The sequence below is a fragment of the Astatotilapia calliptera genome, chromosome 22 (genome assembly GCF_964374335.1).
Source record: "Astatotilapia calliptera chromosome 22, fAstCal68.1, whole genome shotgun sequence".
NCBI classification, from domain to species: domain Eukaryota; kingdom Metazoa; phylum Chordata; class Actinopteri; order Cichliformes; family Cichlidae; genus Astatotilapia; species Astatotilapia calliptera.
This window is the reverse complement of record NC_137442.1, coordinates 26,802,902-26,819,131: the sequence shown is the minus strand read 5'-3', so window position 1 is coordinate 26,819,131 and position 16,230 is coordinate 26,802,902. Positions and strand designations below refer to the sequence as shown.

The 16,230-nt window shown below is 40.2% G+C and overlaps 1 protein-coding gene across 6 annotated transcripts in view; it reads right to left on the bottom strand.

The window, feature by feature from the left end:
- Window positions 1-16,230, bottom strand: part of LOC113014322 (receptor-type tyrosine-protein phosphatase U-like) — a 259,557-nt gene that overhangs the window by 106,279 nt on the left and 137,048 nt on the right. For all 6 annotated transcript variants that reach the window (XM_080296202.1, XM_080296203.1, XM_080296201.1 and 3 more), the window contains exon 4: window positions 5,009-5,090. In XM_080296202.1, coding sequence (XP_080152328.1) covers window positions 5,009-5,090 — 82 coding nt within the window. The remainder of the gene's footprint in view (window positions 1-5,008; window positions 5,091-16,230) is intronic.

Sequence of the window (16,230 nt, the reverse complement as noted above, 5' to 3'; positions counted from 1 at the left end):
AATGTTTCAGTTTAAACATTTGATGTTTTTTTATTTCAGGAAATATATTTATGGGAAATATATAATTTTTAAAACTGACTTTAAACTCTTTCTGCAATAGCTTAGTAGTGGTAGAGAAAGGAAACAGGCACTGATGTAACATTTCTTTGTTTTGGTGACTTTCTAATATGCTCTACACATTAGATTAATGCAACAGGTGAGTTATAGTTTATTAGATAAACCTAACTTAACTAAACACTGTTTAACACAAGAGTTCTGCTACTCCTGGATCATTTTGAAGGCTCAAGTTTGAAATGCTGTGTGTTACTGATTGCTGATTTTTTTTTTTAAAAAGTATTTGACCAATTTGACTTCATAATGGTGAATAGTGAGGTCCATCACCTCATTTGATGCAGTATGTTGATAATTTTGGACCAAAGCTGAGCGTAATCATGAAGTAAAAGTGTCTAAATGATCATTAATGAATTAAAAGAGCCTCTTGTTAACTGAATTTAATATAACTACAACAACAGTTTGTGGTTCCAATGGTTCCCGGCCTCTTCGTGGTTCCCATTTGCCTATGGGATTCCCCAGCTACTTGTAGCTGTCCTCAGTGTCTGTAATGTTGCCTTCTGGTTCGATCCCGTCAGTTCTGACTACTTTCCCTCTCTTTGTTACCAGCCGACACTTCTTCAGTCCGAATCACATTCCTATGTCCTTGCTGTATATCCTGGTGCTGTGGATCAGTGAATCAATGTCCCATTCACTCTTGGCATACAGCTTGATGCCATCTATAGAATGACATCTGTTGATCTCATATAGTTCCAGGCATTAGAGGATCCACGTGTGGGGCATCGAGTCATAGGCCTTCTTGTTGTCCAGACCTTCCCCTAGGGGGGGCGCAGAGCCATTGCAGGGGGGGCGCAGTATGAAAAGGGAAAAAAAACCAAAAAAACAATGCTTGGACACTGCTAGCACAGGGCTCCCACACAAACGCAAAGCAGGAGATGAAGCATCGCTGAATATGTTTCCAAACCAACTTCATTCTAAGCCAAAGACTAGAAAATATGGTGAAGCAAGTCTTCCCTTTGGTTTCACCTGCACAAGTGCAGAGGTAGGTCTCCCCTGCATACTGTAATTGGCTTTCCCTTTGTTGGGAGCACATACTGGGCTGTTCAAATCACAGACAAACAGTATCCTACAGGTGTGGACGTAGCGTAAAAGAGTTAGTAGTTTATTTTCTTACTACCTGTCATTTATTTGAGATTGCTTGTATTTGCTTATTGTTTACTAAATGTTTGAGGTGTGAAATAAATTGCAATGGAGCAAAATATGGGTGTGTGTGGTTGGAGGATGTGTTTGCGCAAACATTTTTCTTGTAAAACAAAGGGGGGCCTAGCAAAAAAAGTTTGGGAACCGCTGTTGTAGTCAATCCAGGCGGTGCACAGGTTAGTCAGTCTGCTCTTGCAGTCTTGGGCGACTGCACTGTCTACTGGCTGGTGTTTCGCTCCTCTGGTATTCCTGCTCTTTCTGCGCCCCGCTCATGTACTGAGCCATACATGAGTTGATCTTAGCCGCAAAGATGCTGAACAGTGGCATATTTCAACATTTGCATAGATTGGTGCATTTCCATTACAGGAAATACAATATAGTATCTTAAAAATACTATTAAAAATACGCAATATATCACAGACCCACCCAACAGCCAATCTAATTTCTCTTTGCTTGTTTCTGCAGGCTGTTAGAATAGAGTGCTGGAAACATTTCTAGACTAATTTTGGCCTGAGCAAGCATTCATTTAGGTTTTCACGCTTCCAAACACTCTTTAAACAATGAGAATGGGTAACATAGCTACCCCCTTAAAACAACACTAATGAACAACATTCTGAATATAATGAGAAAATAATAACCTACATTATATAAGACACAGAGCATACTGAGAGATTCCTTCTGTGGCGTTAGCAGGATATGTACTGTGGGAATTATTTCTACTGGCTAACCAATGTGATGGGCAAAATGTAATTCAGACACTTTCATGCCTGGTTTCCACGGCAACTAACAGCAACATCTGCAGAGAATGGGATGATAGAAACTGCATCGAAAATTTTACCTTTTTGCTCATGTTTCTCTTTCCTTCTCTGGGCCTTTTGGTGCTCCGTCCATTCAATCAGCATAGTAACAGTAAGTAATTTCAGGTGCATATCTCAAACCACAACTAGCTCATTTCACACCACAAGTGATAAATTGGGAAGATGGCTAATGTGGCATTAAAAGAATGAAAAATTAACAGAATGGATACCCAATGGACTTTTGTTGTTGTGCCACCCTGAGTATTTTGTATGGAGAAAACAAGCCAACTTTAAAGTCTTCTCTAAAAGACTAACAGTCTCAGGGCCAATTATAGAAGGAGTCATTTGAGGATGAGGCAGTTGCATTAATAGTGACAGAGAAAATTTAATTTAAATCTAAAAGCCTAGTAGGTTGGATATGTGACTTGGTGAGCCTTAATTAATAGTGTTAAACATAAAAAGAGCCAAGGTAAATTGAGTCTCAAATGTATTCTGTCTGTCTGAAATGCTGGCTTTTTAAATTAGTGATGCTGCCTCTGCCTCCATGATGCAGGAGAGATTGGTTTGACTGAAACACGTGTTTAGAATAAAGGCACGGACTCCAGGGGAAAACAAGACAAATGTCAAATGAGTGGGAATGTAAACTGAGTAGCGGTTGCTTTTGAGCTGAAGCTTTCCTAAAGGGGCATACTATTATTCTTGTTGCCTGCAGGGAAATTTGCACTGCCTTACTAATGTTTACTTACATCTTTGTTTAAGTGTGTGTGTGTGCATTTGCTGTTGCAGCTATACACCAAGTGCAAAACTCTGCACGTGTATGCGTTTTTCTGTTCTAGATTTATGTGTGTGTGTGGATATGCTTGGTTGAGCACAGATGAAACGCATGAATCATGTGCTTCATGATTCATGTGTTTATGCTGCACATATAATATGTTGCAGTGCCTTGCAGGGACATTGTCCCCTAATGTGAGCTTAGAGGCATGTTGAGGATCCAAACGCCACCATCTGCACGAAGGCTAAACTCAGCCTGGCTCACATATTGAGGGGCCTTGGCAAAGGCACCTACCACCACTCCATCACTAATCACCATGGACAAGTATCCTACTCCTCTCAGGACAGGGTCACAGAGGGCAAGTGCTAAAGTCTGAGCAGAGCTTCGATTTGGAAAAAAAAAAGAATCTGCATGCTGGTTTAAGAAAGGGTTTTAGCTCCTCTGTCGGTTTCCCAGTGTGGATTCAATGAATTATATAATGTGGCCTCGCTGATTTTTAGCAGTGCCAGTAGCCCTAGAAAACGAGATCTGAATTTCATGAGCTCATAAATACTCCACATTATCATTCATTAGCATTTTCCCACATTTAAGCAGCTAAAAACAATATTTCCATTCTCGCTCCCTTCTTACTGAAAGCCAGACTGGATGTTAGTTATAAAGATTGGAATACAGAAGTACTTGGTTTCTGAACAGTACGAATGGCGGTATTTCGGGGTCGTTCAAGCATGACTTGACTATTCTATTTAAAGCCGCATGAAGAGATTTTTGACCACAAGGGGGCAGTGAAACAGTCTAGAACAGCGGTCCCCAACCTTATATGCGCCACGGACTGGTTTATGCCCGGCAATATTTTCACGGCCTTTAAGGTGTCGCGGATAAATACAACAAAATATAACCAGTACCGGTACCGAAAAAAAGAAAATTTATTCATAACACACGTGAAAAGACCAAGGAAAACCGAGTAAACGATAAAAACGATAACAAAATAACGCTGAAAACCGATAAAAACCCTGAAAACTATACATTTCACACCTGAGCCTCAACTCTCGCGGCCGGTACCAAACGACTCACGGACACCGGTCCGAGGCCCGGGGGTTGGGGACCGCTGATCTAGAATACAACACATTACAGCGCATCTGGTAATATCATTAAGGGCTTTGTCTTTTTGCTTCTCTGAACAGGGTTACTGGTCATCAAAAGAATGGAGTTTGATGGCAGTAAATGAGATATTAGTGAAATACAAAACAATTATGCTTTAAAATTTAGCACTAGTTTTATATTTTCATTCACTGAAAAGCTACTGTAACTGAATAAGTTGAAGAATAAGCGCACTTAACTGCCAACAATTAGTCATATAATATTTATATATGCTTGATTTAGTTTAAAGATATACCAACACCCAGTGCAGAAATGGCTTATTACAGAGTAATTATGTAATCTAACACTCTGCATCATATCACAACTGGCCAATAATAATTGGTCAAAATTACAGCATTTAAATGACTGAAACAATTATTTAATAAAACACTAACACCGAGCCCATTATCAGTTGATTCTCAGTACTTGCTGTTTTGGCTCCACGTTATCTGTTCTGGAAGTCAGCATGCCTTATTGAAGCTTTTGCAATGACCTCTGCTTCCAGGCAGACCAATCAGTTCACATTAAGCTTTTGTCTATGATGCCCAATAGAGCTAATCATCTTGGTAATGGCACAGCTGTGAAGAAAAAGGTCTCATATGATGGATCTAACATCAACTACTGTACACACTAAAACACAGTCAGGGAGTGTAATAGTAATTTAACAGAACATAACAGAATTTTCAATAACACCCGTAAACCACCAGCCTCCCGATATCCCAGTGATGCCAAAGAAAAAACATCTCCCAGAGAGGATCAAAGTACAAACACTAGCTGTCCTTTTCCTGCCTGTAACATCACATTAGCTTTAAAAGCACCCGGCTGGGAGCATAGCGATCAGTGGAAAAGGTCGGCTGTTCTTCCAGGACAAAAGGGACACCTCCCGCTGTGTTATTGTGGGTCTGACACTTGGGCATGTACCAGTTATGTGTGCCGCGGTTGCCCCCCTGTCACCAGAATGGTTTCATAGTCTTCAATCACTTTTCAGAAGCTGTTGAGTTCTGTGGCCTGGACCACCATTGTTATGAGTTGTAGAGAAGTGGGTACTTACAACAGGGGTAATTGAGCAGCACTATGTCGTCCAAGGCAATATAACCCTGCCGCTCTTCAGAAACAGTCGCTTCAAAGATGACCTGTGAAGACAAAGGGTAAAGTAAATGACTACACCCCGCTGCATGCTGAATGGCAAATAGATTGGGTAAAATTAATATCTAAACGCCTGGCAAGAACAGAAAATTCACATGTTTTGTTTCACTTACTACAAATTTAAAGGGGAATCTTAATTGTAAAGTTTTACCCTGGCATTACACCATAATCAAGAATGTTTCATATCCGTTGTGTGGTATTTTTCAAAAGCAGCAATTTAATCACAGCTAAATTAGCATTAGTTATTAGCAGAACCTTTTCATCTCTTTAAAACACCAACAGGGAAATGTCAGGCTTTAGTGTAAGCCCTTCAGAATAAAGACGCCAGAGCCCTCTAGAGCCTCTTTTTGTATTAAAAGGTCAAACAAGCGGCAAAGATATCCATTTGAGACCTAAACACTTCTGAATGTAAGGCAGCTACAAAACAGCTTTTTGCAGAGATACAATATCTATGCCTAAAAGTATTATGTAGGGTCTACCTTACAATGTGAAGCACCTTGAGGCGACTGTTGTTGTGATTTGGCGCTGTATAAATAAAAATTAATTAAATTGAATGAAATGTATGTATATATGCCTAATGTACAATGCAGAGCACTGCTACTGGTAGCCACTTGATTTTTTTAAACATAAACATGCATGTTGTCACTTATAATGTATGCTACTATCTTTATAGAACATGTTGCATGGTGTCATCATATAGTAGCTTGTCCAGCAGAGTGGTTCTGGCACCCGGTGGTGGTGAAGTCATGGGGATATAATGGTTTACAATAAACACACAAATGCTGCATCTCCAGTGCCCATTTTATTAATCTGCTGTCTTGGACAGAGCTTTGGAACATGCTCCTGTTGTTGGAAACTGCCAAAGCACGTGCCTCCAGATAAAAAACAACAAACAAAAAAGGTAAATGACGTTGAAAATCCTGAAAAGCAACAAGTGGATCTCTGAGTTAGGATTTCTCTGTCACAAACAAAAGGTAGCCAGCACTACAGAACAGGTGGAGGGGGGGACTTAGCCACTAATAGCTGTCATTCTGAATAATAGTAATGCCAGAAGTAGGAACTGCTCATGTACATGTACCTACAAACATTCCACCATAAATGCAAAGTTAACGCAATCTTGCTGCCTTAAAATCTAAATGACAGACGTCAAAACACTTTTGTTCAGCAAAATGCATCACCATGTCTCCTCTGTTGTCATATACTGGTGAGCAGGTACATTTACTTGATTACTGTTAAGACGACACAGCAATTTGTGATCTACTAAGCCCAAACGTTCAAGGTTCAGGTGCTGTACAATTTGATATGTTATAAATGTAGACAAAACCCCCCATGAATCCTTATATGACTAAAGATCTCTTTCCGTTCCCCGTTGGCCCTTTTATTAAATCATCTGCAGGAGTTCTTAAACACAGCCTAAATATTCAGTCAGTCATCTAAATGAGCCAGCCACACGCAGCGACTCGGAGTGAACGTGCAGGCCTCCCAGCATGCAACAAAGTCATTCTAGGTTTCCGAGTAGTAATTACAGTCAACAGATCACAAATCATTCCCGCCGCAAGCAACTCTTCACTTTGTACTACAGTATGACAAACTCTGAACTTGGGGACTGAGTGCATTAACACCTGGTAAGATGAAAGATGTAGCTGTGCCCTGATTCAGACATTCACCCACACTTAATACTGCTAGTTGTCTATGCTAAAGTCCGGTGGAAGTCAGACTGTGACCGTGTACTTGGACAGGCAATAGAGTGCAATGTTGACAATACATCAGGCTTTAAGTGCCTGAGGCAAATCAATAGCACAAAAGGCTTTGGCAGATGGATACAGACTAAGGCTTTCTTTCCACTAATTTATTTTTATTTTTCATTCCTATGTCAGGCCATTAGAGACGTCTGACCGATTAACTCTACAATTCATCACGCGTCAACACACCCACCACCATCGATTCACTCAGCCCCATGCTTTGAGCCATCATTAAGCCCCTCCACATCTGCCCTCACTTATAGACGAGTGTGTTTCGCTATGACTGTGTCAGACGCTGAGGAATAATGTTGGCATACAGTAGCTATGCATATTCACACAAGTCATTATACAAACGTTACAGTAGAATCCCCTTGCACTATTTACAAATAATATAATAATACCAATGATAAGGACTGACAGAGAAACACTACAGGTGGCCAGAAGCTTGGCGCCACTATCAAAGCTATAAACAAACATGTTAAAAAAATAAAATAAAATATATCAAAACTGAAGCAGACTGTATGAAAATCAAAATTTGTGCCATTGCCAAATCAATCTATCTATCTATCTATCTATCTATCTATCTATCTATCTAATTTAGACCTGCGATGCATTGCATCGGGTTTTATATACGATTGCAAATATTATGTATAAGCTACTCTATGTAAGCTGTATTAAAAGACAGAAACAATGCATAGAGAGAAAACATATAATACTCATATATGTATGCACAAAGCAAAATCTATTTCAACAAGCAGTATAAAAGATGGATTTGTCCAACTGAAAATCTCAAATTCAAGGTCATTCTCCAGCCTTCTCTCAGCTTCGTTTCTGTCTTCTTTGTTATGACAAAAACAGGCCATGGCCACCCACCCCCACCCCCCCAAAAAACACAAAACAACCAAAAACTAACGCTGCAAACACACCTGTGATGTGTGAATAAAGGTTTGGTGCACTGCAAGCAGCAGGGTGCCATCTCTCAGGAAGGAGCCCTGTGTCATTGTCAGCAACCAAAGGAAATGACATGAGAAGCACATCCAAATCAGAAAGCAAGCTCAGCTACAAGCCAGTGGAGACAGTTGAGAACAGTGCTGCACAAGGGCAGTTACATTTGAGGTAAAAAATCATACAAGAATTTTAATATGCACCTCCTGTGGCATCGTGTTTGGCTCATAAAATTCAATGCTAGAGAATTGATAGCAGACTAACAAATAACACATTGATAGTAGACTAACAAAATCCATACAACGTCCCATTAGGCCTTCGCTATGAATACATAAAATGAAGAGTGGAAGCTGTAAACTAGATTGCAATAAAAACAAGATTTGCACAGTAATTAATATTTTTAGCTTTTAGTTTTTATTGGAGAATTGCAGGAAACATTTTTGTGTGCACACTAATAAAGAAGCTATCATTTGACACAGACACCAACATTCTTCATGAATTTATTTAATTTAACCAGTTATTAGAATTTTTGATGAATGTGTTGAATAAAAATGAGAAGGATGTCCTGTTAATTGACTTCTTCAAGTAAACTTAAACTAACACTACTGATCTATATTGGCTTTGTCGCATTAAAACATAAATATATGAGAAGCAAGTGGCCCTGCCACGTTCCTTTAACAGGCTGAGGATGAGTACAGTGCCTCCACTGCAGTGTGATATAAAGGACCAGACAGCATATGCTGAAGGCTTTCTTTCCTTCTGTGTGTGTACTTAAATGTGTTTATGCAGTCACATTGAAGGGACTTGAAGGGACACAAAGAAAGAACCCACGATATAAATCATGAAATTTTAAAGGGAAAACTTTGTTTAATGTTAAAGTAAGGTTACTGTTAGGTTCAGGTAAGTCTATGTTCTTTTGAAATGATGAAAATTGAACTGTGCGTGTGTTACATTTTCCAAATATTTAGTCTTCAAAAATCTACTCATTCTACTTTTCAGAACAAACTGATAAAAACTGAAAATGTTCCACACGGTTTGGTGCATAATAATTTGGACAGTAACATTATTGTCACAATGGGAATCACCAACTGCTCTGTCTCACCCTGAGATACTTTTTGAGACCCAGGCAGTCGCTTCTTGTGGCTGATTGTTTGTAGATCATTCTACCTTCAGTTTTGTCTTCAGTAAATGGAATGCACATCTAGTTAGGCTCTATCCATCTAGAAGTCCTAGAACTGCTTTTGTGGCATATTCTGGGTCATTATTCACTAGCAGTACATGCTCATGCTGAAATATAGTTTGGTCTGTTTTTCCTGTTGGCTGAGAAATGAAATGAAAATTACAGTGCTTTTAAAAAGTGTTGTAGGTGCAAAAATGCCAAAAGACGCTGCAAAAACTGTAAAAACATATTTTAGCCCATTGCTAGGTGGTTACTAGGCGACAAGACTGTGTAGTCATATATCATGTATAGCTCAACTTTTGAACACATAAATAAGATATGATGATTAAAACAATGGGATCCTTTCATAAGGCATTGTAGGTGCATAAATGCAAAAAATTGGTCATTTTAACATCATTAACATAAACCTTCAGAGTGAACTGTTGTAAAATGGCACTATATGAATAAAACTTGTGTGAGCTGAATAATTTTGTAATTACATGAATATAATTCTACAGATAACTAGAAGAGAAATTCTTACTTAACCTCTTACTTAACCTCTTATATGTCAGATATGAATTAATACAGTCAAGTTAACAATGTCTGTTGCTGTTAATGCTAACTACAGTTGCAGTTGTATCAGTTCTTTGCAGTAATACAAGTTTCAGGAGGATGCTTATAATATGAAAAAGAAGCAATATGGTGCTCTGTTTCAGTCAGCATTAAATGAATAAAGCTTTGATACGCTGGAGAATGTGGAGCTGTTATCAGTGAGATAAAATTGTGCTGGGCTAGATTTGGAGTGAATCCCTCATGCTTAGGTAAGCAATCCGATGGCAGACCTTGCCACTACCAATAAAAACAACTATGAGAGGTAATAGCTTAATGCAAATACATTGAATGACTATTGCAGAAATAAAGAAATGTTGGAAAGACAATTCTTGTCTGGTCTGTTTTCTTTTCTTTTTAAAAAAAAAAATCCAATTTACATAAGCTCTTCTATAAACTGGCTTTAGAACATCAAGACATTTTTCCAGGAGTCCAACTTTTACAAATTTTGTTTTAAAAGTGTCTAAAACAAAACAACAAAAATTGAGAGGGTGACCTTTTGCAGCTACTAAGTAAGAGAAGTAAGTAACGAAGGAGAGAAGGAAATTTATAGGGGTATGGTAAGGGTGTAATACTGAGATACATTCAGGATTAAGGCAATGTGATCAAGAGGACAAAGAGTAAAAAAAATAAAGGGTGAATTTTTTTAAAGAGTGTTACAAAGAAAAAACGTTTTTTTTTTTTCAAAGAGCACCAAGATGACAGAGAATGAGTGAACCTGTCTGAACTCATTTCCTCTCTGTCCCTCAAAGTCCACTCTCAAACAGCAAGTCTCTTCACCAGAGCCAAGCAGAGTCAGGCAGAGGGTCATGAACTCAGTCAAATGACACCTAATGATTTAATCAGAGACTCAGCAGTGCAGGTTTATCTTCCATTACAGGTGCAATGAACTCTTGTGAAACACGGCTATAGTCTTCATCTTTTAAGCTGCAAGAGGAAGGACCTGTTATTAATGGATATTAATTGACTGATAAGGCTGCATGTTTAGGACACCTGAGTGTTAAAAAAAAACTATATACAAAGTCTGAATTAAACAAAATATACACAGAATTAGTGACAAAGGGCAAAAGTCCAATTTATTCTCAGCAATGAGGACCAAGATCTGGCAACGGTTGTACGGGGACCAGATACCTCACAGCAACAAGACAGATACCCCATACTCCAGAAGGAGCTTCCACAGGACACCCTGAGGGACGAGGTTCAATACCTACTGTACAGTTTACACGTGTAGACTTGTTGGGCAAACCCTGATACACCTTCAAATACCCTTGAGGGAATACTCCAGTGTTCCATGACCAGGACAAAAACCACAATGTTCCTTCAGAATCTGAGGTTTCAACTAACAGACACACTCACCTCCTCCTGGCATGGGCCTACCCAGTAAAGCTGAGAAACCCCTGAAGTTTGAACACACTCGCCAGCCCCCCTTCATGAAAAGAGGAAGTAGAACCACAGTCTGCTAATCCAGAGGCCCTGTCACCGACTAACACACAGTGTTGTAGAGTGGTGTCAGCCACAACAGCATCACGATATCCAGGGCCCTAATAAACTCAGAGAGAATCTCACCCACCCAAGAAGATCTGCCACTAAGGAGCTGATTATTTACCTCAGTGACCTCACCCTGAGTGATTTGTTCCTATGCTCTCTGTCGACTATAGAAGGCATGTCAGGGGGATTGAGGAGCTCTTCAAAGTAGTTCTTCTATCATGTCCTCAGTTCAGCAGAGGTCAGCAGAGTCCCATCAGCCCTCCTTGCTTTGGCTACTGCCAGAGTTGCAGTAACCTTACTGCATGGTAGCAATCGCCCTTATAGGGGTGTTTTGTCCATAAAATGTTTGTAAAGCACATTTAGCCTGGCCCTTCACCTAGAACACATTTACCTTGGGAGACCCTACAGGGCCAACGACAACACTGCTTCTAGTATCACCAGGGTACACCAATCCCTCTGCAAGATAAGGTGGTGATTCATTCTATTTCAAATGAAAGGATACAATAGAAATAAAAATAGATATAAAAAAGATATAAAAGCACACACAGCAATTATTATTGTTTCATGCATTACTGGGCTAGTCTGTTTCCTGCTTCTGGACGAGTGGTTGAAGAATCACTTCTTAATATGAGAAACAAAGTACTTCTAAAATGTATGTGTGCTCATGATGCAGAAGAATATATTTTAGACTCTCCAGGACTCTAAGTACTTGTCTCCTAGACTCCTTAATTACAATATTTGATTAAACATACTTTCACAGTTTGAATTAAAACTGGATCTTTTTTATTGTCATTTTTGATATAGTCTTTTTTAATGTGGCTGTGCCCTTATCCAAAATAATAAAACAAAGCCATGCTAACTTAAACCTTGATTTTTATATAAGAAACTGTTGGTATGGAGCACAAAAGATTATCATACAGTTTCCTAGATTGATTTTTTTTTTCTAAAACTACATTTCCTCTACTACAGCTACTTTAGCCCACAGAGTTGGACAGCTCATAGTTTGGATAAGTTGTCCTGTCTCTAAATAGATGTGTATCATCTTCTAAGAGGACTTCCTGCCAAAAAGTTGGATACATCAGAAAATATCCTATTTTCAAGGACAAAATATGTTAACATTATATTAACAATGGACATGTAGAATCCGGAACTATTGGCCACGAAATTTAAAATCTTATATCAGTAAAAGCCTAAATGCTGAAGGCCAAGAGCACCTCAGATCACGATCCAACATATCTCTGAAGCAGCCTGTCTTCCCTCAGGAGGTGTTGACACCCAATGTTTATTGAGTATGCTTTGAATTTAATCTATTTAATCTCCACCACCAGTACCACCAGCAGCTGCTTAGGGACGCACTTTCTCCCCCGAGTCCTCTGATATGGTGGTCCTACCCCTGTGTGGAGCTGCTGCTCTGTGGCCTGCTGTGGCTAATCTGTTGGCTGGCAGTGCTGGACAGTGATCTTTATCAATAGCACTGAGCAGATGGATGTGTGGACCCCTGTGGGGCCTCTGGAGAATACTAAAAAGAGGCACAGAGCCTCTCTCTAGGCTCAGCCCTTCGCGCAACAGATAGACACACTTGGTTCCTTTGTTTAAGCCTCTTCACTCTTCTGCACACATTTACCTGCTCCATTACCTGGTGCCAATCATCCAGGTTTATAGGACAAATAAAGCAATCTGTCCTGTGTCTACATGCCTGGTGGAAGGACTTTAGAGAGCAGTGCCTTCTCATCACTCACACATCTTGAACATACGTCACCGAGGTAGTAGATTACATTGCTTATGCATGCCTGCATGAATGGTAAACACTGCAGTGCTAAGCAAACTCCCCATCTGGTCTCACTTGTCTGATTGTTCTCGTTAGCTCCCCCCTCCTGCCTCCACCTTCCCCTTTGCTACAGTCCGTGGCATGCAAACTTCTAACATCCATAGAGAAAGGAAGAAAATCATTACTTTAAATCATTTTGGCTGTTGTGAGAGTCGCTCAGGACAGAAGAGCTGAGGATGGTAAAGCTCAGGCTGTCCTCATTGATCTGTGCAACCCTCTAATCTCATTAACTGGCTCTTGATTTATTGAGATGGGGCTCAGAGTGCATCAAGGTTATGGAAGCAAACACCCGGACTGCTCCCCCGCGCTGAGGGTCGCATGGAATTGAGGTCAATTGACTATTCGCTGCACCCACGCTCCCACAATCCCTTACACCAGCTATTGCCTTCTCATTAACGGCAATTTGGGGGTGGGGCGAGGTGAATGGTGTTGGAGGCGACAGGCTTAGTGGGAAGAAAGAGAGCATTAGGGGATAAATTATCAGCCCTAATGAGGTGAGGCAGGACTGGATCCAGTCATCAGAATCTTACAAGCTACACAACAGTGCTAATAATGCAGCACCGACAATACAGGCATCAAACAGAGCTATTGATTACACTGCAGCACACAGGTAAATTGACCAATAAATAAAGATACAACCCAAACACACACCCACTGTAATTATACAGCTATTGAGCCACTGTGATATATGACAGAGGCAATTTGCTATTTGTTGCATATGGTTTGAGTAATTGGGAGCGCGATAATAATGCTGTTACAACTGACAGCAGCCATGTTTTAATAGCTATAGCGCAGGTGTGAATGTGTGCGTGAATGGTTGTCAGTTTCTCTATGTTAGCCCTATGATAGACCAGGGAGTCCAGGGAGTACCCCTTGCCCTATGACCTCTAAGATAGGGTCCAACACCTCCATGGTTGAATGGATGGATGGAGGGAGGGATGGATGAGAAATTGGCTTAAAAGACTAAAGCTGAAGACGAGCTGATAATGCCAAAGGCTGACAAAACCTCACCTTGTTTCCACTGACATCCTAAGGAAGGAAAGAAAACCTTATGACTAAATAAATACGCTAAAACTAATCTGCACTGGAAAACACAGTGTATATATGACATCAGTGTTAAAAAATATTGATATAACTGCCACTAAAAAAATGCAAAATGGGGCATGAAAAACAAACTGTGTGTATCTATTCCTGAAACTGTTTTTATTATATTAGTACGTGTGATATTTGTCCAAAAGTTGATTCTATTCATCTGGACGTAGCGTTTTCAGTGGGAGAAACGGTTCATTCAAGGGACTTCTTCAAGTCACTTCCTTCCTCTATGGATGTTAAAAGCCACAGAGACAGAGACTAAGCGAAAACCTGTAGTGATCCCGTATGTGTCCGGAGTATCGGAAAAGTTGAGACGCATTTTTCCTAAACACCAGGTCTCTGTGGCTTTTAAACCCCAAAACACGCTGCGCCAAAAATTGGTCCACCCCAAGGATCGGGTCCCCGACACAAATAGAGTAACATAGTGTACGCTGTTAGGTGCCAGGAGGATTGCCAGGATTTATACATCGGGGAAACCAAACAACCTCTGGCAAAGCGGATGGCACAACACAGAAGAGCTACCTCGTCAGGCCAGGACTCTGCAGTCTATTTACACCTACAGGCCAGTGGACACTCTTTCAAGGATGAGGATGTACACATCCTGGACAGGGAGGAACGCTGGTTTGAGCGCGGAGTCAAGGAGGCCATTTATGTGAAAAGGGAAAGTCCATCTCTGAATCGAGGAGGGGGCCTAAGGGTACATCTTTCACCATCTTACAATGCTGTAATTGCAGCCATTCCCCAACTCTCTGTGAATGGTACTCGTGGCCGTTGATCAGTCGTCTTTGATCAGTGGTTGTTGATCAATGGTCATGAGAATTTGCATAATTATGATGAAGGAGACCTCCCAGCCCATTGTACCTTCAGTGGGCTGGTTTCAGTCATTATGCAAATGTACTGTTTATAAGATTGGGGAAACCTGCAGTCAGCTGAGACTGAAGAAGTCACTTGGATGAGTGACGAAACGTTTCTCCCATAAAACGCTACGTCCAGATGAACAGAATCAACTTTTGGAGATTTACTTTCCTGGATGATTGAGAATGCATCAAGAAGTGTGATATTTGTATTTAACATCAGTGCCACTCACGGGAATACAGTGGTTCTATTTTGTACATCCATAAAGTCAGAGTAACAGGAAACCACAGAAGAGAACTGCAGCAGCCTTGAAGAGCTGAGCTTCATGGTAAAATCAGATCTGCAACGCTTTAACAAAAAGTGAGTCACAGCTCTGTGAGGGGCTCCTGTGTTTATGTCAAATTTACATTTATTTACATGGATTACCTAGAAGCACAACATTGCTAGATTGAACCAGCTTCAAGCTTAAATGTTGCTCCCCTTCCATGTATTAAAATGCATCAAAAAACAGTCGGGGCTCTTGGCGGTGTTTTTACACTAACAGTTTTTGACTCCTGTAAAAATGTGGTTGGTAAATGCGGACATCTCCATTGTTAGGCTCCAACTTGCTAATTTTTTTGTTCTTTTTCCAAGCAGAATACGGCAGGAATACAAATCATCTTTTTTATGGTCACATATTACTAAGATCAAATGAATTATCGCTCCTGCAAATATGACTTTATGTTTAAAGCCATTATGTTCACCTGCTTCTGCTTCGTGATAAGAGATTTTTGATTGAGAGCAGCCAGGCATACTAGGACAAGAGACGCAGTCATCGTATTTAATTCAAGAGATTAATGAATTCTGATTGGTGCAGGTAAGTAAGTAACATCACAAATAAGGGAATTCACATCTGTAAAACAAGCTAAACTTTTTCATTGTAGCAAAACCGATGATGAGTTGATGGAGAAGCTAATTTTAGATGGAAGTCCGATTCTGACCAGTTACACTGTTTACTGTCATTTAACCTCAAATCAGAAAGAATACTCTTTTAAACCAACTCAAATTTAGTATGGAGAATCGCCACTGCTAATGAGAGCTGGGGCTCTTTCCACAGCTAAGCAATCTTCAGCAGTTTTAGGGAAGGCACAGCATCAATGGAGGAGTCAGGCAAAGGCCATGTTTGCCTTTGTGTTTTTTTCCCAACATGTATCAGCTGTGCCGTGTGCATTTTTCAACCCTGGTTGTAACTTTCAAAATTAAGGTTTTTCCTGTGTCATTTGGGGCAAGCAATTTGAAGTGCGTGATAGTGCCATCCGATGCTGATTCTAAATGCATTGAAAACACGAGAGATTTCTGGACACACAAACATAATCTCTTCTCACCACTTGGACCACTTGCTAGATTCGGCTCCCTGCAGTTTTGTGTAC